The following is a 24321-nucleotide window of genomic DNA, read 5'->3' on the forward strand; positions in this document are numbered from 1 at the left end:
CCAGGAGACCGGTCATTCACCATGATGTGTGCTGACCGCTAGGGGGCAGTGCGGAATGAAGGAAGGCCCTAGCCAGCAGCCAGAAGGAAGGCCCCGATCATCCCTGATCACTGGCCAGGCCTAGGGACCATACACATTCATGAATTTTGTGCACTGGGCCTCTAGTAACTAAATAAATGACTACATGAAGGCAGGCCATGCTTGATCCAATCATTAACATGTGCCATGAACCTAAAGGCAGATGATTTATCCAATTGTGTGTATCTGAGATGTCATTTAAAATGTAAGTGTAGCCTGGCCATCATGGCTCAGTGGTTGAGCATCGACCTAGAACCAGGAGGTCATGGTTTGATTCCCAGTCAGGGCATATGCCCGGATTGTGGGCTTGATCCCCAGTGTGGGGTGTGCAGGAGGCAGCCGATCAATGATTCTCTTCATCATTAATGTTTCTCTCTCTCCCTCTCCCTTTCTCTCTAAAATCAATAAAAATATATTTTAAAAAATAAAATACTAGTAAATAAAATGTGAGTCTGGACAAAATAAGAAGTATTGAGAGGATTCAATGATTAGAGAGTACAGGGCATACAGTAAGTGCTCAGTAGATGCTAGCTCTTACTATTACTGTTATTATTGATGAAATTGCCTCTCAGCTATGCAGAGCATTTCCCTGTTTTAGGCTATTACTGTAACTTGAAAACCACCTTGTTTGGAGCCCCTTAGAAGTCAGGCAATGGTTCTCACTCAGGTCAATAGTACAACTTAGCCTTTCCCTCCTCACAGGCTCACTGCACTTACCGTCCTGGTCTCAGTTTACTGTTACTGGTCCAGAGACACTTCCTTCACCTCCCTCATCCTCCTGTGGAGCTTATTAAAATTCCATGGTGCCTACAAAACCCTGTAGCTGGCTGGTGTTTGCTTACTCACTGTCCTGGCCTCTGAGCTCTGCAGGGGCAGGAATCACATTGATTTGACCTAAGGATCAGTCCGGGACTTGACCACAGTAGGTGCTTAGCAAATATTTGTTGGGTGAGTGAACAAAAGGCCTCTGTTTGCAAATAGTAGAAATCACTCACCCCTGGAGCCGTTTTGAGCATGAACTATTAGGAGAGTACTTAGCACACCGTGATAGTAATCAGTTATTGAAAAATACTCATTTTCTTGAAGCAGGCACATACATACATACATTGAGTTCCCTAAGGACGGCAATAGAAAAAAAACAAACACCATTGTAAACATGGCTGCCATTCATTGTCCTGAAGGGTGTTTTCTACGTTTGTAGAAAGAAAAGGAGAACAATTGCTGGCCAGTGCCCATTTGTTAAAGATTTGCATGAAAAGGGAAAGGCAAGTCTGTCTCTGTTTCCACATGTCCTTCTGTTCTCACAAAGTCCTCCCCTTTTCTGAAAGACATAGCCTCACTTGTTTCTGACTCGGGCATGACTGGCTGCACTTGCCTAATGCAATCTGTACTTAATTCAGTTGGTAGCCTGCTGAGAGGGGAGTGGTAAATGCAGAAAGTAGCCACCTAGGATGCCAGGTACTAGCAGGTTCTAATTCTGTGACTTCTTTAACAGCCAGTATGGCTAGTCACTTAACCCAGTAGGGGCTTTATGTTTCTTCTCAAACACAATGGATTGGGCTAGTTAAGCGAAATAAGCATTAAGGTTCTTCCATCTCTAAAACTGAACTCTAACATGGACACATTTCACATGTTTGATATGTGCACATCATTGGTGTAGTCTTGTCTTCCTTGTCTGCCTTTTAGAGCTCACCTATTTTATGGACAGTGTGAGCAGGCTCTGATACAGTTCCCAGCCCGCAAGGATTGAAAACAATCAGGTATTTCCCACTGGGGTTCCAAGTCAGTTCCAGGTGGTACCTTGGGTGCTTACTAGAACCTGTAACTCTCTTTTGCCAGAGGAGCCGAATGAGTGATGATAGAGTAACAGGGGCTGTTGACTGCAGGTTGGAAGGGATCGAGGCTCTGGGTCACGATCCACCGCCAAATAATTGCTTCATCGTTAATTTTCTGGTCCCTGGTTTCCTTAGCTTGCAGTGAAAGGATTTGGCTGGGACTCATTTAAGTGACCTTGTTGCTCTACCACTTCATGATTTAATCAACTAAATATAGTGCCAGCTGACCTTCTCAGGTGTCCTTTCATATCTGTTATCCAGCAGACTGCGGCAATGGCAGGGGAGGTGCGTTGGGAGAAGTTTAGTCAGGGAATAGTACGAGCTTTTGACTTGCCAACTGCTGCAAATGTGTTATCTTAACTTTCAGATATTAACCCTAGACCACGCTTCTTATTCATCTATAATAATCTGTAATAATAATCTATAATAATAAAAGTATAATATGCTAATTAGACTGGACATCCTTCCAGATGACCTTCTGGATGAAGCCAGGGCTGCGAGGGAAGCCCGGGTCCTGGGTACCTGCCAGTGGCCGGAGGGAAGCCCAGGTCCAGGGTGCCAGAGAGAAGCCAGTGCTGGCAGCCAGGGGAAGAAAGGCCTACTCTTGCTCGAATTTTGTGCATCGGGCCTCTAGTCTAAACTAATAAAAGGGAAACCACCAGGCTTGGGTTTGAATTGTGGCCCTGCCTCTGACCTTGTGACCTCTGGTGGGTGAATGATTGAACTTCTTTCAGACTCAGCCTCCTTGTCTGTAACTCAAGGTCATTACGACTAACTGAATGGTGGTGCTGGGAGTATAAAATAGAAGCATGTACATAATTGTCTAATACAATGTTGGGCATATAGCAAGCATTCAGTAGTGGAAGCTGTTAGTATTTTAATGTTTGTATGTTTTCATATATGATTATGTGAATATTAAACATTGCTTTTGCACACTTGCTATGAATGCTGCAATATCTTAGGGTTTTTGGTGGTTAAGAGTATGATTGTTATAATTTCTGATATCCAGTATAGGAGAGTGTATGGTTACATACCTATATATTCAGTACAGTTCTTTAGGATAATGAATTAATATCCATTTTGCAGCATTAGAAATTGATGTCCTGAAGTAAGGTGACTTAAGTGATCATCTGTTGCATTCAATATCATTTACATGTCTATGAATTAGATTACCTATTGCCAAAGCATTTACAAACTTTCCACTTGTATTTCTGGTTTATTTGGAAGAGATTGTGATAGAGTTGTATTTGAAGTGTAGGTGGATATCTGATGGGGAATACAATAGGAAGTACCTCATTCCAAAAGCTAAGAGTGCCCTCTCTACTAGATCTCACTTCCTATTCTCTTCTGGTTCCTATGGAATGTTTGGTGATTTGCTTACTTGACTGATGACATCAAATGACTAAAATTCCACTATTGGTCATAATTGTTTAACTGAAAGGGTTGTTATCTTTCAAATATGAACAAGTCTCTAGAAATGTTGAAATGTTTTAGAAAACACTTCAGAAATCTAAAGGTTGAGTTTTCCCTCTTAGATCTAAAACAAGAAAATTCTCCTGTATCTGTAAGTCTGTTTTTTGTTTTTGTTTTATTTGTTTCTTTATTTTTTAGATTCCACATATCGGTGAAATCATACAGTATTTGTCTTTCTCTGACTTATTTTACTTAACGAAATACCCTCTAGGTCTGCTCATGTAGCAAATAACAAGGTTTAAATTTTTTTCTATGGCTGAGGAATATTACATTGTGTATGCGTATATGCCTATATTGAATTGTATATATTTCAATATTATTAGAGTACAATAATATTCTAATATATATACAAATACATATATCCCCCCCTCCCCCCGCCCACACACACACATCGTTACCCATTCATCTATTGATGGACACTTGGGTTGCTTCCATATCTTGGCTATTGTAAATAATGTGGAGTGAATACAGGGGTGCATAAATATCTTCAAATTAGTATTTTCATTGAATAAACACCCAGAAGTTGAATTGTTGGATCATATAGTATAGTAGTTTATAGTTGTATAGTAGTTTTAATTTTTTTTGAGGAAACACATACTGTTTTCCATAGTGGTTGCATCAGTCTGTATTCCCACTAACAGTGTCAGAAGGTTTTATTTCTCTACATCCTCGCCAGCACTTGTTATTTTATTGTTGTTTTGAGAATAGCCATTTTTCACAGGTGTGAGATGCTATCTCATTGTGATTTTGATCTACATTTCCCCGATGATTAGTGATGTGGGGCATCTTTTCATGTGCCCATTGGCTATCTGCATGTCTTCTTTGGAGAAATGTCTGTTTAAGTTTTCTGCCCATTTTTTAATTGGTTGGTTGTTGTTTTTTGATACTAAGTTGTATAATTTCTTTATATAGTTCGGAAATGAACCCCTGATTGAACTTGCAAATATCTTCTCCCATTCAGTAGGTGCCTTGTGTTTTGTTGATGGTTTGCCTCCTGTGCAAAGGCTGTTTAGTTTGGTATAGTCTCATTTGTGCAGTTTTGCTTTTGTTGCTGTTGGCTGAGGAGACTGGTTGGTAAGACCGATAAAGAATTGCTTGCAGCCTATATTTTCTCTTAGAAGGTTTATGGTTTCAGGTCTTTAATCCATTTTGAGTTCTGTATGTGTTGTAAGATAATGGTCCAGTTTAATCTTTGCATGTAGCTGTTCAGTTTTTCTAACACCATTTGTTGAATAGACTGTCTTTTCCCCACAGTATATTTTTGCCTCCGTTGTCATAGATTAATTGACCAGATAGACATAGGTTTATCCCTGGGCTCTGTGTTCAATTCCATTGATCTATATGTTGGTTTCCATCCCAGTACCATACTGTTTTGATTACTATAGCATTGTAGTATAGTTTGAAATCAGGGATAGTGATACCTCCAGTTTTGCTCTTCTTTCTCAAGATTGCTATGGCTATTCAGGGTCTTTTATGCTTCCATAGAAATTTTTAGGAAACAAATTGGTAGTTACCAGAGAGGGAGGGGTTTGGGGGCAGTCAAAATAGGTGAAGGGGATGAAGAGGTACAAACTTTCAGGTATCAAATAAGTAAGCCATGGGGATGTAATGTACAGTACAGGTAATGTAGTGAATGCCATAATAACTCTGTACGGAAGAATATGCTAACTAGACTTATCGGGGGGATCATTTACTAATGTGTATAAATATCAAATCACTGGAATATACACCTGAAACAAATAGGATATTGTATGTCAATTATACGTCAATAAAAAAGAGGTTCCCGTCTTGCACCCCCTGGGTTGAAAATCTTTTTAACTGCTGTTTTTTAACTTATTACTTTACAGCCTTTATTACTTTACATCCCTTATTACTTGACAGTCTCATTCTTTCGACCTCTGCACCAGAGAAAACTCCAGCTATAGTAGCTGCTGCCATTTCCCTCAGTGTCAGCGATTTATCTTGAAGGTGTTGGTTCCTGTAGACCAAATTCACTTATGCTATGTTTACTTGCAATATTTGGGGGGACTCCAGGTAACTCAGAGTGCCATGTTATGCTTCTTATTCCACTTCTATCTGTAAATTTTGCTTTTACAGTGCAGTCAGTGAAGCCAGCGTGCACCGAGGAGCCACTTTGCTCCTTAGGAGGAATATATCTGACTTTTCTCCTCTGGCCATGCTGGACCCACCCTCAGCACTTTCCCAGTCCTCGCAAGGACACTGACCACCCTAGTTTGTTGCCCTGCAAAAGACTCCCTGAGCTCTCACGCCTCCACGTTTCACTTGCAGAGGGCTTCTCGTTAAAAGGAACTTCGGGCAGCGGTCTAAATGCTCCTATGATTAACCTAGGTTGGATAACGTCAATCAAGTTGATTTTCTTGAGATTGGAGAGCCATCCTTTTAGAATGAAATATTTTTTTCTTGGAGATTGTTAGTAATAGGATTTTATCTGTAATAGTTATATAAGAAGAAATGATCAAAGAGATAGTAAGTAATTAGTCTGATAAGAAAGCTGATTTTATGTCCTTGATGCTTCAATGACACATGCATTTATTTTTCTTAAAATAGATTTTAAAACTCTTAGCCTCATATAAATCTTCATTTAGAATTGTATCTTTAACTAGGGTTGGTTCAAACACAGGTCATACAATAAACATGCCCACATTATCTCCCTTGAAGAAACTCAGTGTAATGATTTACATGGTTTATCCACTCTTTTTAAAATATATATATAAACATTTTTATTGATATAAGAGAAAAAGGAAGAGGGAGAGAGAGATAGAAATATCAATGATGAAAGAGAATCATTGATCCACTGCCTCCTGCACTCCCCCTACTGAAGAGCAAGTCTGCAATCCAGGCATGTGCCCTGATTGGGATTCGAACTGTGACCTTCTGGTTCCTAGGTCAATGCTCAGCTACTGAGCCACATCGGCTGGGCCAGTTGTCCACTCTTTATTGAACACGTATTATGTTCTAGATATTGCCCATTCAATCCCTACAAAAACCCTAGAGATAGTTTTGATAATCCCCGCACTGTTCAAGAGAGGGAAGTTACTTTCAGACAGGTAGCATCTTATTAAAGACACATCCCTAATAAATAATAATACAAATACAGGTCTTTTTTGTTGTTGTTGTTGATTGCTCCTCATGTGCCAGGCAGTGTGTTAAATGCTTTCTGTCGCATTGAATGGAAACCTCACAGTACTTTCATGTTATTCTCAGTTTACAAATGAGGAAACCAATGCTTGTGATGTCATGTGACTTGCGACGGTGTCAGGGCAGATAAGGGAGGATCAGGCAAAACTTTTTGACTCCAGATCTCATCCTCCTAACCAGCAATATGCGATACTGCTCTCCCACCACGGTTGTGTCCAAAAGCTCTGAATTAGAACTGGGTCTCTTACTCGAAAGCTTATTTTGTGTGCTGTGATTTTGTCCTCTAGTTAGTGACCTTGCCCCCTCTATTACTCCTTAACATGGGCTTCAGAAACAGAACTCTAATTTATAACCTTGCATCTCTGAGAAACATGCCTTTGATTTATAGTTGTCGAGTAACCAATTCCGGGGTGTACCAAGGGTCACCTTAGGTATCAGGTGTGGTATGTGGCGTCCTTGATCCAGCTGTTAGCATGTCCTCAGACCTAATCCTCTCTAATAGGCAGTTAGAGGGCTTTCTTAGTTTCATTCGCAGGCAAAGGAGTTGACCATTAGACCTCACCTCCATACTGTTTGTGAACCAGATTTTTGGAAGCTACTCACCAATCATTTTGATAAACCTTGCTAGCAGCTACTATGCTTTATGACTGAATGGGGGATTGTTTTCCTGTAGTTTATGTGTGTATTTCAATCTTCTTTCTAGGTTGGAATTCTCCTTCATTATTCCACCCTTGCCACAGTGCTGTGGGTGGGAGTGACAGCTCGCAATATCTACAAGCAGGTCACGAGGAAAGCGAAAAGATGCCAGGATCCCGATGAACTGCCTCCGCCACCCAGACCCATGCTCAGGTACCGATACCTCCGTTTACTGAACAGTGTTAACCGTTACGTTTAGTGAAGCATCGTCATAACAACATTGCTGAGTGAAGTTTGGAAAATAGAAGAATGGACTTGGAGGCTGGGCTTCCTGAGCTGGAGTACTGACTGGGCCCCTTCCAGCCGGGAGTCCTCCGTGAAGTTCTCACCCTCTCGGGGCCTTTCTGGCTCATCTGTAAGGTGGGGTGGTTGCAAAGCAGAGCTGTTGTGCAGAAGAAATGAGCTCATGGGTAAATGGCAGCTGGTTTAATTTTCCTGGGGTCAGGGCACAGATTTTACTCCGCTCAGGTATGCATCAGTTTTATTATTCTCTGCAAAAGACAGAACAGTGTTGGAGTTATGCCCTTTTTACTCATTAGCATAAAAAAAGTTGTCAGTGGGTCATCGTGCTTGATAAGTAAAAATTGATCAATGTCTCTGAGATTGTTAAGTGCCGGGTTTGTATGTGACTGAGAGAAACCCTCCCGCCACGAGGAGCTTATAGTCTTTGAGGAGACAGGCATGGGAGGGATTGACTGGTGACTGTGAAGAACTGCTGTGGAGCCCTGACTCGTGTGCCCATGTTCTCAGTGGTTAGAGTGTTGGCCTAAAAACCGAAGGGGCGCTGGTTCGATTCCTGGTCAAGGACACGTACCTCAGTTGCGGGTTTGCTCCCCGGCCCTGGTCAGGGAGTGTGCAGGAGGTAACCAATCAACGTATCTCTCTCACATTGATGGTTCTTTCTCTCCCGCTCCCTCCCTGCCACTCTTGCTCAATGGAAAACTATATCCTCGGGTGAGGATTAACAGCAACAACAAAAAACCTGCCTTGGAGATGTATTTTCTGAAAGTGCAAACCAAGCAGCTGTGAGCGGGGGCAGGAGGGGCTATTATTAATGGTTAGACCACTGGCATGGACCTTCATGAGTGATTAGAGCAGAGGGTGGAGGTGGCACTTCAGATACAGGATTAGGTGGTGAGCCAAGGGACTTGAGGAATGCAGTGTAGCTACTGCCCCGGTGAATGGTGGAGAGGAGCAGGAGTTTAGGATGATGCTGGGCTTCAGGCCCCTGGGTGCCCTGGTGACATGTGGGCAGCACTGAGGATTTTACATGAGGGCAGCACCATGTATTGGCCTGGAATATGAATTGGAATGCCTGAGAATGAAGAAGTCCGCCGAGGGCATTAGGGGGTCCCCTGGGGGCTGATGGTGACATTAGTGACATGGGGAATAGGGAGAGGACACCTGTTCAAGAGACTCCAGGCAGCTTCTCTAGGGTTGATGACCTGGATTTGAGAGGTGTGTGAGGAGGAGGTGACAAAGATGGCTGCAAATGTCTACTTCAATGAACGAGGCTGCCAGCAAGTGGCACTTTCGTCAAGTGAGGAAGTCATGTAAGAGAGTAAATGGGGGAGGGTGTGGTGGGCGGGGTGGTAAGCGAGGGAAGGTGGCTCACCACCGCTTTCTCGTGGAACGTGACGATTGTGGAAGTCTGGTGCTCAGCAGGGAAGAGGAGCTGGACGTGCTGTGGGTGGGACGGGAGACATTTACCTGTGTGGTCCTGCAGTGGGACCCCCAGGGAGAAGTTAGCTAAGAAGAGAATGATTCCCAGGCCAGGCCGGTGTTTAATAGTCAGACCCTGGGAAATAAAAGGGTGAAGAATCATGTGTCATGGAAATGGACACTTGAAACCTATATAATCTTATTAATCAACGTCATCCCAATAAATATAATGAAAAAAGAAAATGTGAAACATAAAAGTATTCTGATGGGGGGGAGGGGGCCAGTGAGGCTCAGAGGTTGAGAGTCCAGTTCAATTCCCAGTCAGGGCACATGCCTGGGTTGCGGATTCGCTCCACAGTTGCGGGGTATGCAGGAGGCAGCAATCGATGTCTCTCTCATCATTGATGTTTCAATCTCTAAAAATTAAAAAAAGAAAGAATTGAAAAGAGCACCTAAGAGCATAGAAGATTCGGGAAGAGAGGCCCAGGACGATGAGGGCAGCAGCATGCCCAACCAGAGTCAGGTTAGAGAGTGAGGGCTTTAGCATCTCTGTCACTTGCATTACAAGAACTGAGCAAAGGTGTGTGGCTAAGAGACGGGGATCCTGTCCTCAAGCAGCTGTTGCCTCTGTAAGTAAAAGGTAGGTTAGCCTCCAAACTGATGTGATCCCTGAATGACCCAAAGGTACCTCTTTACTTTTAGACAGTGCAAGCTCCTCCTTCCCCATGACCTTGAGCCTGAGGAAGCCCCAGCAACCTGGCCACCGGAGGTTGGGCCGGAGGTGCCTGAGTCTCTCCTGGCCCCAGAGGTGGCAGTTTCAGTAGCATATACATGGGAACAGCCTCAAATAAGGGATAAAGGTGAAGCAAATAATGATGGTAGTTATTTCCAGGAGTTTGTCACTGACGGGAGAGAGAAAGAAGGTGGTAGGCCAAGGCGAGTTTTAGAAGAGAGGAGAAAACGTGAACGTAAATTTTTAGGCTGGAAGTATGAGGCAGTGGAGAAGATTTAAAGCTGCAAAATAAGGGTTAGTTGATAACAGGAAGTCCTGGCGGTGGGAGGGGGAAGGGCAGAACCTATGATTAATGTGGGAAATGACACCTCCTTCTCAGGGAAGAATTGATGGGAATTAGCACAGCAGGAAGGGAGAGGATCTCCTATGTTGGCCTCCCTCTAATGTGTGAAGCAGAAGACAGGGTGATGGTTTTATAGTGTAATTAGCTGTCTTTTTCAGCAACACTAATTAATATCATATTGAAGGGGTTTAGTACCTGTGAGCATGACCAGGAAACAGAGAAATGGGTCATGACTATTGCCTTTATCCAGCCAATTCAGTTTTGGGGCTGTGTCCAGGGAGTGGCCGATGCAGAATTAAGACTCTGTGCCCAGAGGGTACCCAGCCAGGGTGGAAAGTTGCCTATTTCCCTTTTCAGAGAGCTCAGGGAAGCTCGGGCCATAAAAAGAAGGTGTGCACTTAGGCTCAGCCACCACTGCCCCCCTCAGTTCTTAGTGCACTGTCATCTGTCTTGCCATCCTCAGCTAGTCTGAGGGAGGGGCCAGGAGGGGCCAGACAGGGCTGCTGGGATCCAGGGACCTCTCTAGCCTACAGTTGACTAGGAATAAGCACGCACAGCACTGGAACGTCCTGGAAATACAGGCTTAGCTGGACATTGATAAATTATTTAGCCCGGCCAGCATGGCTCAGTGGTCGGCCTATGAACCAGGAGGTCATGGTTCGATTCCAGGTCAGGGCACATGCCTGGGTTGTGGGCTTCATCCCCAGTGTGGGGCATGCAGGAGGCAGCAGCTCAATTATTTTCTCTCATCATTAATGTCTCTATCTCTTCCTTCCTCTCTGAAATCAATAAAAATATATTTTAAATAAATAATTTATTTGTCATTCTGTGTTTTGGCTGCACTATGTATGGCACAGTGAGATCTTCAAGTCCATTTTTTATTGGACTCACTTTCCAGTTCACCAACTGCATCTAAGACAAAACAACAACAACAACAACAACAACAAAAACACAGTTCCCCCTAAAAGAAAAAGTATTGACTAAAACCGTCCCTGCTATAGCTGTGTTACCATTTCTGTCCACAAGGTGGCAGAAAAAGACCAGCTTTCCTCCACTTGGAAACTTGGTGGACCACGTGCTTTGAAAAAAGGAAATCTAAACAAAAATTTTTTAAAAAACATTGTTGCTCACACAGCAGCCTCTGAAAGTTAACCTTCAGTTTACTGTGTAAGAGGATTCACAGTCCTTAAGGAATGGCTTGTGCCGTGATGGGATGTGTCCACCTTAACTAATGGGATGATGAGCTGTGACTTCTTTTATTCCTCCTCCCAGGTTTTACCTGATCGGGGGCGGCATCCCCGTCATCGTCTGTGGGATCACTGCGGCAGCAAACATCAAGAATTACGGCAGCCGGCCAAGTGCGCCCTAGTGAGTAGTTTGCGCTCTCTGTGCACCTGGCCTGATCCAGTTGTTTCACTAAAGTTTATTGCAATTTCGTAAACACTTTGCTGACATATGTAGTAGCATCTGAGCTGGCTCACCCTTTTCTCTCCTAGTTGCTGGATGGCGTGGGAACCGTCCTTGGGAGCCTTCTACGGGCCTGCCAGCTTCATCGCTTTCGTAAACTGTATGTACTTTCTCAGCATATTTATTCAGTTGAAAAGACACCCTGAGCGCAAGTACGAGCTGAAGGAGCCGGCCGAGGAGCAGCAGAGGTTGGCGGCCAACGAGAACGGCGAAGTGGCTCAGCAGGACTCCATGTCCTTGTCCCTGATTTCCACGTCGGCGCTGGAAAACGAGCACACGTTCCAGGCACAGCTGCTGGGGGCCGGCCTCACTCTGCTCCTCTACGTCGCCTTGTGGATGTTCGGGGCCCTGGCGGTCGCTCTGTACTACCCTTTGGACCTGGTGTTCAGCTTCTTTTTCGGAGCCACGTGTTTAAGCCTCAGTGCGTTCATCGTGGTGCACCACTGCGTCAACCGGGAGGACGTGCGGCTCGCGTGGATCATGACCTGCTGCCCAGGCCGGAGCTCCTACTCGGTGCAGGTCAACGTGCAGCCCCCCAACTCCAGTGGGACGAACGGGGAGGCCCCCAAGTGCACCAACAGCAGCGCCGAATCCTCGTGCACGAACAAGAGTGCGTCCAGCTTCAAAAACTCCTCCCAGGGCTGCAAACTCACCAACCTGCAGGCTGCTGCGGCCCAGTGCCACGCCAACGCGCTCCCCGTGAACGCCGCGCCGCAGCTGGACAACAGCCTGACGGAACACTCGATGGACAACGACATCAAGATGCACGTGGCGCCTTTGGAAGTGCAGTTTCGAACAAACGTGCACCCCAGCCGCCATCACAAAAACAGAAGTAAAGGGCACCGGGCGAGCCGGCTGACCGTCCTCCGAGAATACGCCTACGACGTCCCCACGAGCGTGGAGGGCAGCGTGCAGAACGGCTTGCCCAAGAGTCGGCCGGCCAACAGCGAGGGCCACTCGAGGAGTCGCAGGGCTTACCTCGCCTACAGAGAGAGACAGTACAACCCACCCCAGCAAGACAGCAGCGACGCTGCCAGCACGCTCCCCAAAAGCAGCCGGAATGCGGACAAGACCGTGTCGAGTAGCAGTAAGAAAGAGGCCTTAAGGAAGCCAACTGCAGTTGAACTTGAAAGTCAGCAGAAGTCTTACGGCCTCAACTTGGCCACGCAGAATGGACCCATCAAAAGCAACGGGCAGGAGGGGCCCTCGCCGGGTGCGGACAGCACGGGCAATGTGAGGACTGGGCTATGGAAACACGAAACGACTGTGTAGCGGTGGTGGGCCTCCTGGGCAGAGAGAGAGCCGTGCAAACCCTGAGAGTCACATTCCTTTAAGCTCTGGACACGGGAAAACAAACTGTTTACAGCCACCTTAGGGATCCAAAAGAATTTTGAATAAACTTCAAAGTTTTGGATTTTAGTTATTTTATACCCCCCCAGTCGTTGCTTTTTTATGAATTAAAAAAAAAAAAAGAAAAGAAAGGAAGAAAACCTCAAAAGCATTGTTTTAGATGTCAGACTACGAGCAGGACATTTGGGTCTGAAATGTAATTTCTTGAAATCTGTAATAACGACTTAACATTTCAGATGTGTATTTAATACAATAAATAGGTGTTGGTCATTGTGTCAATCGTACATTTTTATATTTTACAATAGAAGCATCGAATTCTTTTTTAATGATGTTTTTACACATTGGGATAGTTTAATGAGATATATACACAGGTTGGTTAGCAGATGTTTACATGATTAGCTCCACTGATTATGGCATATGAATCAAAGGGCTCTTGGACTGATGTTTTATAAATATTATTTTGAATGCTTCAAGTGTTTTATAAGCTCACAGAATGTTTCTAAAAAGGTCTTTCTAAATTTCATTACTTTTGCCATATCAATTGGATCCTTTTAATATTATTACCACTCTTGTGGCTTTTCCACGGTTTATTTTTGGGTTTAAGTTTCTTATTCAGTCTTTTTTTCCTTTTCTCAGCATATGATTTTTGAATGTAAATGAAGAGCTACCATACAAGGTTCCCATTCACTTATTCTGGATTCTTCAATTCTTTAATATTTTGTTCTTAAAGAGAGGAAGTTCCTTGGGTTCATGCTAACGTACTGATTTTTAAATTCCATTGCAAAGATAAAAGCAGGTCTCATCCAAAAGTTAACATTGATCATCAGTGCAGGATAGTCCTTGTCCATCTGCAGTCCAGTCTCACTGCGCTCCATTTCTGGAACTCTCCGAAAAGGTGGGTGGGGTCTGCCCTGACTCCTTTGTGCATCCCGTCCTTCTGATATGCCTGAAAAGACTGGACAGCTTAGATCTGTTGGCTTTTTAAAATTTATTTATTGGGGTGACATTGGTTAATAAAATCATATAGGTTTCAACTGTAAGATTCTATAATACAACATGTGTAGTACATTGCATGTAGATCTGTTATTGCCAGCAGTCTGCAGGTTTAAATCAGATCAGATTCAAAAATTTACATTCAAGAAATGCTAAGAGTCAAGCTTACCTTGATAAACCTCGAAATCTGATTTACTGCTTATTTTCCCAGAGTAATTCTCACAGACACCAGGAGATCACCCATTAGAGTATAAACGTTCTTTTCATTAGGTTACTGCATTAGGAATAAATCGTTGTGCTTTGCAATAAGAAAACTGGTAGTTCTAGTTAAGGCTTTCATCAGGTGTTAGTTTTAGAGACATTCTTTTTGGTGGGGGAAGCAAGGCGACCAGATGGATGGATGTGCCCCTTGTACTCTGGACCACTGTCTGGCCAGGAGCTCCTGGTAAGTCATGCATATGTGCAGGATGATGTTTACTAATGACAAGGAAAAACTAATTGGAAGTGGAGTGTATAGTTATTTTTGTTGCTATTTAATTTTGCTCTGTTATTTTGCAATGCATCCTCCCAATGTTTAACCTGTTTCTTGACCCATAGGTCAATACCTCATAGGGAAAGAACATCTTCCTATTTTTTTTTCCTACCTCCCCACAGGAAGTAATAAATTTCCCTTTCTGAAAATGTTCCCCCAGAATTTGAACTAAGCAGTCTCTTTTAGTCATTTGATTGGTAATTTAAAGACTCGGGATTCTTAGGCCTGTCATGTATTATGCCATGTAACTCTACAGCCAGAGAGAAGGATGTAGAAAACCAGAGGGAGTGGAGACAAGAAACAGTGCTAAATGCTTTGAGTGCCTGGGTTTAGAAATTTCTGAAGTCTTCTTACATTTTCTACCTGTGAATTCTGTGACATATATTCTATCATTGAATCTCCCCCAATCACCCAATTTTTATTTTTTTATTTTCTGGTGAAAGCTGCTGTTTTCTGTTACTTATATCCCAAGAATTCAAATAAATATGCCAGTAGAGCCTTCGTCTCTTTTTTTTTTTTGCATGTTCTCAAAGATTAGACATCTCTGTTTTGATGGAAGAAATACTTCAGCTCTGACAAGTAAATGCTATTGTTCCATTTTTGGATAAACATTCTAATTCATTCTCATGATTTGAGTGAAAATATCTGATAATGTAAATATAATTTTGGCACCATTATTTTGTTGGTTTTATAAGTGATTTTAACCATCGTACTACTAGAGAGAGATTTTAAAAAGAAAAAGGAATTTTGGGGGGCATTAAATAGTATACCAACATCACATGCCATATTTAATATTTTGCAGGTGAGGTTTGCTCTTGAGCCAAAATTACTCTTTTTCATATGAACAGAAGATTGGTTGAGTGGTAGTTATTCAAGAAGCAACAGTATACCATAACTGACTGAAAAGCTTTTCAGAAGCAAAAATATTCTTAAAATACTTTCATATTCCATTGAATACTATCCATTTATATTCATTTGAATAGTGAAATTCTTTTTGACTCATCAAATACATTTTTTCTGTCACAAAATAGAAGACATATTTAAGAAGTTAATAATTCATGAAGATCTATTTATAATTTCATATTTATGCTTTAAGGAAATAGTTATAGACAAGGTGTTAGAATGGAACTCCCCTGCCTCAACTTCAACTAAGGTGCCAATTCTATGAATATGAGGATACCAAACAGAACGAAAGCATCAGATGCCAATTTTATAAAATAAACATAGAGGAACCTGTTCCACAACCTTATGTCCACCTGACATGCTCAGGATCCAAGAAGAGGTCAGACGGACTTGTGAAGGAGCCTGGAGAAGAGAGGCCTTAGGAGGAGCTGTGCCATCCTTGGGAAAGGACTGGAATTCGTTTCCTTTTCCTCCATCATGGTGGCAGGGATGCTCCTAAGGAGACTGGGGGTCCAATTCACCCTTACCCTCAAGACATGTAGGAAAAGACAGGATGTAATAGATAAAGCAGTGGTTCTCCAAAGATGTCTGCTTCATAACCCCTGGAGCCAGTGAATATGTTACCTCACATAGCAAACAGGACTTTGCAAATGTGATTAAGTTAAGGATCTTGAGAGGAGGAGGTTATCGTGGATAAACAGGTGGACCCAATGAAATCACACGGATCTTTTTGAAAGGGAAGCAGGAGGGTCAGAATCAGAGATGTGGTGGAAGCAGAGGTCAGAGCCGTATGCAGAATCTTCCTCTAGACTCTGGAAAAGGCAAGAACGGATTCTCCCTGTTTCTTCAGAGCCTTCCAAAGTAACACAGCCTGAGCAAAAACTCAATTTTAACCCAGTGAAAGATTTTGGACTTCTGACCTCTATTACTATAAAACAGTAAGTGTATGATTATTTGTTGTAATTAACTAATATAGGCTGATGCTTTGGTGACAAAGCTCAGATCTGTTGCTGTGATGTAGGTTGACCTACATCACAGAATATGGGAAGAGGGATGGATGAGTATTTTCCACGGACCAGATAAGGATCTCACAGGAGAGGGCTGGCAAGAGTTTTTTGTGAGGCCTATTCAACAGTGGCCTCTGAGGAGCAAGGAGGTCTCACCAGGAAGAGTCTAGAGCAGGGGTGGGCAAACTTTTTGACTCGAGGGCCACAATGGGTTCTTAAACTGGACCGGAGGGCCGGAACAAAAGCATGGATGGAGTGTTTGTGTGAACTAATATAAATTCAAAGTAAACATCATTACATAAAAGGGTACGGTCTTTTTTTTTTTTTAGTTTTATTCATTTCAAATGGGCCGGATCCGGCCCGCAGGCCATAGTTTGCCCACGGCTGGTCTAGAGGTTGGCCATTGACTGCCTGTTGTTAAGGGTGAGCATCCATCTATGTCAAGCAAACTGCAGCAGAGTAGGACCCAGAGAGCTCAAGACCAACGTATGACAGTTCCAATTCAAGGAAAACATTCCTTGTTTTTTTCTCCAACTTGTCCATTTGGATAGAACTTGTCCTTCAGGTAGATGAGGGAAACAAGATGCAGAAATGGAGAGCTGACCATCACCACTTTCCTATTTCAGGCTTTGAAGTATAGTTGTTCTGGGAAGAGAGTAGAAGATTGGACATTAAAGCAAGTTTACAGCTTTATGATCTTGAACTGGAATTTCTAATTAAGACTTCTTAATGGTGTAAAGGGACCAGAGAGCCTTCCAGAATTTTCTTCTTGGGAGTACTTCTGTCTCTCACCGAATAAAGTATAAACAGACAATAGGGACAAAATACAGTTGCATCTTTTAAATTTTATGATCGTTTTCAAGTGTAAAACTTGAGAAATTATAGTATGGATTCCCCCTCTTATGGACTGAATTGGGTTGTTCCCCCACCCTAAATTCATATGTGAAGCCATGATCCCCAATGTCACTGTGTATTTGGGATTAGAGCTTGTCAGAGGTGATTCAGGTTATATGAGTTTTTAAGGTTGAAGTCTTAATGCCTTAGGATTGTTGGCCTCATAAAGGGAGGAAGAGAGAAATCTTTCTCTACAGGCACACACCAAGGAAGGCCATGTAAGGACACAGTCAGCAAGTAGCCATCTGCAAGCCAGGAAGAGAGCTCTCACCAGAAATCTGCCATGCTGGCACCTGATCTCAGACTTCCGGCCTTCAGAATTGTGAGAAAATAAGTATCTGTTATTTAAGCCACCCACGCTGGTGTTTTGTTATGGCGGCCTTAGCAGATGAATACACCCTCTATCCATACACCATATTCAATAATTACCAACATTATGTCATGCTTCATTTATTCCTATTGTCTTCCTTTCTTTCATCCTCCTTTTCCATAATGACTACTTCATATCAAACTTAGACATCATGTGATTTTTACTTCTAAATATATCTACATATATCCCTCAAGAACAAAGATGATGCATCTTTTAAAACCTAACCTGATGCATACATCATTGCTATTCATTACGGTCTCCCAAAACCTGCTGTGTATACTGGAAATTGAAGTGAATTATGGGCACCTTATTTGCTTTCACCACTGAAATGAGAACAGTAATAATGTGTATCAGTTAGCTACTACTGTGTAGTAAACCACTCCAAAATTCAGCATAACACAAGCATTATTTCTCACAATCTGGGTTGGGTGGACATTTCTTTTGGTCTGAGACAAGTTGTCCTATCTCTGTGGTCCACTGGCAGCTTGGTTGTGGCTGGATGGTACAGGAGGACCCCAGTCAAAATGACCTCTTAGCCCCATGTGCTCTTCCATCAATAGACTAGATCTGGATTCTTCACATAGTGGTCACAGAGTTTCAAAGAGCGTGAAGAGAAAGTAAACTCTAATGCACATGCACTTTTGAAGCCTTTGTTTCTGACACATTTACTAATCTGCTAAATGGGTCTACTGAAGTAAGTCACGTGGCCACACCCAAATTCAAGGGGGAAGAGAATAGACTCCAGCTCTTAATGGGAAGAGCTTCAAAGTCATATTTCAAGGGAGTGTGCATATAGGATGGGAAGAGTTTGTGGCCATTTTTGCAATCTGCTACAGGTAATTTGAGGCTCTTCCTGAGCTATGATTAATGGATGATTTTGTTTTGAATAGTATATAAAGAGGCTGGATAATAAATTAACAATTGGCAGTGTAACAAAGCAAAATAAGATCAACAGGAAAAGTAAGAAGGAAAAAGTTTCTAATTGTTTATACATAGAAAATATGTGTATAGAAAGACAATAGGCATTTACACATTGATTTTTCCTGCAAACTTGCTAAATTTACTTAATTGTGGTAACTGTTTTGTAGATTCCTTAGGATTTTCTCTGCATGTGGTCATGTTGCCTGCAATTAAAGACAGTTTTAATTCTAATTTCTATGTGTTTCATTTCTTTTTCCTTGCTTCATTTCAAATCTTAGAGGAAAAGCATTGAGTCTTCCACCTTAAATATGAGTTAGGTACTGTATAAGATATTTGTAGGTGTCCTTTATCAGGTCAAGGCTATTCCTTTCTATTCTTTTTTTAAAATATATTTTTTATTGATTTCAGAGAGAAAGGGAGAGGGAGAAAGAGATATTGAATAGCTGCCTCCTGCACATCCCCACCTGGGTCCGAGCCCTTGACCCAGGCATGTCCCCTGACTTAGAATTGAACTGTGAACTCATAGTTTGTAAGTAGATACTCAACCACCTAGTAACACCAGCCAGGCTTCCCTTCTATTCTTATAGTGGAAACTCTGTTCATTACACCTTCTAATTTAGAGCTATGCATTTTCTTCTAAATCCTGCTTTGGCTTCATCCCCATTTTGTTTCACTCTCAGTCACTTAAAAATATTTTCTAATTTTTCTTTGACCCATTATTGCTTAGAAGTGTGTTCGATTTTCCATATATCTTTGTTATTGATTCCTATTTTAATTCCTTCGTCATCAGAGGACATACTTTATATGTCCTTTCAAATTTGAGACCTATTTGATGCTCAGCATATGACTATCTTGTTGTATCTTGTATGAGCATGTGTAAAGAATGTGCATTATGAGCCCTAGCCAGTTTTGGCCAGCAGACTGAAGGGACACAGGTTCAATTCCCAGTGAAGGGTACCTACCTCTGTTGCAGACTCAATCCCCATCCCCAGTCACAATGTGAAGGAGAGGCAACCAATAGATGTGTCTCTCTCACATCCATGTCTCTCTCTTCCCCACCTTCTCCCTTCCACTTCACTCTCTCTCTCTAAAAAAAAAAAAAAAAAAAGGAAAAAATATCTTCAAGTGATGATTTAAAAAAAAAGTGTGCATTATGCTATTGTTTGATAGAATGTTTTATAAATGTAAATTAGACTAATTAGGTTGATGCTTTTATCCAAGATGTTATTCTTACTGATTTCTGTCTACTTGTTCTAACACCTGCTGAGAGAAGAGTATTGAAATTTCCAACCATAATTTCGAATCTGTCTACTTCTTTCTGTTCTGTCAGGTTTTTTTCTTCATATATCTGAAACTGTAATTGGGGACATAAAAACCTAAGACTCTTATGTCTGTTAGTGAATTGATAATTTTATTATAAAAAGTTTTATTTTACTCTGGTTGCTTTTAAGAATTTTATCTTTATTATTGGTTTTTAGCAATTTCATTATGACATTTTGTTTGGTGTAGTTTTCTTTCTGTATATATTTCTTGGATCTGTGTGTTTATTGTTTTTATTAAAATTATAAAATTTGAAGCCTTATTTTTTTGATTATTTCTCTCTTCCTTTCACATAAGTTAGACAGCCTGATACTGCTCCAGATCACTGAAGTTCTGTTCATTTTTTGTCTGTTTTTCTCTGTGTTCTTCAGTTTGGGTAATTTATATTGTATATTTTCAAGTTTACTAATCTTTTCTTCTGCAGAGGTTAATCTCTATGAAGACCATGGAGTGAATTTTTCATTTTAGATATTTATTTTTCATTTCCAGAACATATTTTGGTTCTTCTTTGAATTTTCTATTATGTGTATGTTTTTCTTTAAAAAATATTGATCACATTTATAATAGCTCTTTTTAAGTTCCTGTCTGATAAGTTTGACATATAAGTCACTTTAGTGTTCTTTACTATTGACCGATTTTTTTTTCGCCTAGTAAATGGATCACATTTTTCAGCTTCTCAGCCTATTAATTTTAATGGAAGGTTGGGCATTGTGATTCTTATGTTGTTAGTGTTTGCTGTCTTTCTTAAGGAGCTTTGGTGTTTTCTCTGGGTGACAATAAAGTTACCTGAGGATTTGCTTGATATATTATAGGCTTGTTTTTGAGGTCTTGTCTCATGTAGCTTTCGTTGTAAGGCTAGATTACCCTACTGCTTAGCAATAATACTTCTCAGGTCTCTACTCTAGGTGGCAACACAGCCTCTCCTCACTGGCTGGTTCAATCTCAAACATCTGTCAGTCCCATGTGAGCTCTTATAATTTCTCTATTCTTCACCCTATGTGTGCACAACTTAGTATTCAGTATAGTCTGGAGTAGATCCCAATGCAGATTTTGGAAGCTCTTTCTTTGTAAAGCTTCCTCACCTCGGATTCTTTCCTGCAAATTCCAACCATCTGAGCATCCCTGAATCACAGTATTTCCTTCGTGGACTCAGTGACATGCCTGTGCTCTGCATGCATTCTCTCTTTCTCTGCATGGTCAGTAAGAGCCTCCAGGCAGAAAGCTGTGGTATTGTATTGTCTACTATGTTTGTTTCTCCTCTCTTAGGGATCAGTTCTTTGCTGCATGTACACTAATGTCCAAAAACAGTTGTTTCACATATCTTGTCCATTTTTCTCATTCTTTATGATGGGTGGACAAGTCTGCTTCAGATACTCTAGAATAGCTGAATGTGAAATTCCCTAATCCATTATATTTTGAGACAACTTATAATGTGGTTTATTAATTTGCTCCAGTTTTGATAACCGAGGTATATCAAAACTGTTTGCTCTAAATGTATTTCCTATTCATAAATGAACATTTTATCAACTCTTCATTTAATTAGAGGAGCTAATTGTGATAACTACAGATCTTAAGGTAGAAATGGAGGTGTCAGTTGCTATTAATTGTGTTTCTCAGTTAACAAGACAAAAAAACACATAATTAAGCACCATTAGTTGGATTGAGGAAGCATCCTTATTGAGGATCTGTGCAATTTTGTTAACCTCTTCCGAATTTGGAAGAACATTTTTTTCATTGTTCATATGCCTTATAATAATGTCATTGATTTTCATCATTTTTAAAGGCTGAACTTGACTATATTTTGAGGAACCATTAATTCTTGTTTTCATGGCTTTTAGAAACCCTTATTTTTCTGCACCAATTTGTCTAATTTGAAATTATCTAAAGACCCTGAGGGAACATTAATTTGGAATTATTCATTCATTTAGAGGAATCAAAGCCAGATAAAGATTTGGGTGCTTTTCATCTTTATTATAGAAATTCAATTTTCACAGATTGTGAAAATATTAGACACATAATAAGTGAAAATATAAATGGCTACAGAGTTTTAGATGAAGCCAGGAGAAACTTCAAAGTTAAAGGAGCCCATATTGCTATAGATACAAAGCAAATACAAACCAAAATAAAGGCTAATAAATGTACCAGATTCTGCACTTACTGCCATACCCATTCTCGACACCTTAAACCTAACATGCATTTCTTAAAGGAGTGACCATAATAATAAAGCCCACCTTTTACACTATTGCCACTAGTGCAGACACAATTATCTAAGAACAATAAAAATCAGAACCGGAAGCAAATTTACCCCAGCCAGACTTAGCACTGTTTAATCACTCAATCATTTCACAGGTGGCCCAAGGTAGTGCAGCCTCTCCGGAAGAATTGTGGATGGATGTGGTTTTTAGGGGATGGAATGAATTCAAGTAATTCTCATAGGATGTGCACAGAATTTTAAAGAAAACTATGCTAGGAAAAGTACAGCTAGCTTGGGCTAAAAAGGACAGGGAGTTGAAAATGAAAAAAGGCCTATGGGATTTTCACTTTCTCTGGAAGAAGCCTGAGAAATGGGATCATCTGTGAACATGGAACATTTCTAATGGAAAGGTAAGACTATTTCAGGGGGAGAAATCAATTCAGAAGGAGGAACAAAGAGTAACCACTGCCAGGGAGAAGAACCGGGCCCCAAGAAAGCACTGTTTACTGCTCCCTCACCATGTACGCTGGGCTGGACTTCAGAGTTGATATGGACCAGTGGCTATTTGCCTCCTGATTTTTTTCTTATTGAATGCGAGTGTCCGTAGCAGTCATCCTGTTCTGTTCTCACTAATGCACATTCATTGGCGGAACGTTGATAACTTCTCTTTTGAGTGCATCAGGTTTCTGGATCCAGAACACCTGCTCTTGGTCATTCACACCCAGGCAGCCTCATCTGCATCTGCACTTGAAGCAGGTCTCCAGATCCTGGGCTTCGAGCCTAATGCCATAATTGATTGAGACTTTGCAGGGCCCAGGGATGCGGATTTATATAATTTTCTTTTGGGGAAGATTTAAAGCGATTTTGGCTAGAGAATAAACAGTGGTAGATCACAAAAATAATGATGTTTCAAAGCCTTTTTCATCAAGAGGCGAAGTTATTTCTCTACCTCTTTAAGCTTAACAATGTAACTCGCTTTAGTAAATGAGAAATTAGCAAAAGTGGCAGAAGCTACTTGATCTTGCTTCCTTTGGAACCCTAGACCACCATGGAGAGAAGCATGGACTAGCATATGGAGGAGGAGAGATCCTGGGGACCAGACACAAGCTGTCCCAGCTGGGGCTTCTGCCATACCAACCACCCTGCCAACCACTAGGTAAATGAATGAAGCCACCCTACACCACCCAGCCCCAGCTGTGCCAGCACAGCACAGAGGCACTCCCCAGCAAACCCAGGAATCATGAAAAGTAATCATAAGCTATTAAGCCTGAGGATGATTTCTTACTTAGCAAAAGCTAATGAATGCAAGTATCCAGGAAGAAGAGGGATATGTGGGCAGAGCTATTACTCTGAGGCATCTGGGCCTTATTTCTCCCTGGATGATCATGAGGTTGTGCTCATTGAAAATTTCAGTTCAATAAACAAGAAACTTCAACATTTATAAATATTTGGAATGAATGAATTGTTAGTATAGGATTTTCCTACATGGTGTAAGCTCTGAAAATAAGACTTGTGGCATTATTTGGTAAATATTTAGTAAATATTTGCCTATTTTCTCAACTCTTACCTACCTGGGAAGAGAATGGCACTGAAGTAAGCTAATTAGGGATTAGTGATTGCTAATTAGAGATTGCTAATTGTCCTTCGGTATCCATCTTATTATTTCTCCTTTTAGTAGAAGAACCTATGAGTTTATTTTCATTTTATTATTTTTTAAAATTCTTATCCAAGGATATGTTTCTATTGATTTTTAGAGAGAGAGGAAGGGAAAGAGAGAGTGGGTTAGAGAAACATCTATGTGAGAGAGAAACATCATTGGGTTGCCTCTCTTACCTGCCCTGACTGGGGATCGAACCTGCAACCTATTGGTATATGGGATGACACTTCAACCAATGGAGCCACTTGTCTTGGATAGAAACTAGAGTTGAGCTAGGTCTGTGACCATTCATCTAGAAACTACATTTTCTGCCTTCTTTGCTGCTAGAATGGGCATCTAATTGAATATGACCTCAACTTGATTACATCTGAAAAGATCCTTTTACATTTCTAAATAAGGTCATGTTTACAGGTACTGGGGGTGGGATTTCAATGCATCTTATTGGGGGATGTAATTTATTGGTACCTTTCTTATACCCTTTCTCTTTTTTTTATTATTTTCTTTTTCTACCTGTTTCCCCTCTGTGTACACCACTTGGTCTGCTTCTGGTGAGCTCGCAATCCAGGAAACTCTTCATGAGTGTATCAGTTAAGGTCCAGACCAATAACATAACTGTCATAGCCTCAGACTGGACTGGGAGCTCCTGAACTTCTGGAATCCTTCTGTTATTAGTGGGGAGCTCTCCATGTCCCCACGAGCTGCTGGTGGAATTGGGCTTATTGCAATGTCAAAAG

The 24321-nt window shown here is 41.5% G+C and overlaps 1 protein-coding gene across 1 annotated transcript in view; it reads left to right on the forward strand.

The window, feature by feature from the left end:
- Positions 1 to 13080, forward strand: part of ADGRA3 (adhesion G protein-coupled receptor A3) — an 82690-nt gene extending 69610 nt beyond the window's left edge. Inside the window, exons 18-20 of the mRNA XM_014548891.1 lie at positions 7249 to 7394; positions 11252 to 11347; positions 11476 to 13080. Coding sequence (XP_014404377.1) covers positions 7249 to 7394; positions 11252 to 11347; positions 11476 to 12718 — 1485 coding nt within the window. The 3' untranslated portion in view covers positions 12719 to 13080. The remainder of the gene's footprint in view (positions 1 to 7248; positions 7395 to 11251; positions 11348 to 11475) is intronic.
- The last annotated feature ends 11241 nt before the right edge of the window (positions 13081 to 24321 follow it).

Source organism: Myotis brandtii, unplaced genomic scaffold, assembly GCF_000412655.1.
Source record: "Myotis brandtii unplaced genomic scaffold, ASM41265v1 scaffold525, whole genome shotgun sequence".
NCBI classification, from domain to species: domain Eukaryota; kingdom Metazoa; phylum Chordata; class Mammalia; order Chiroptera; family Vespertilionidae; genus Myotis; species Myotis brandtii.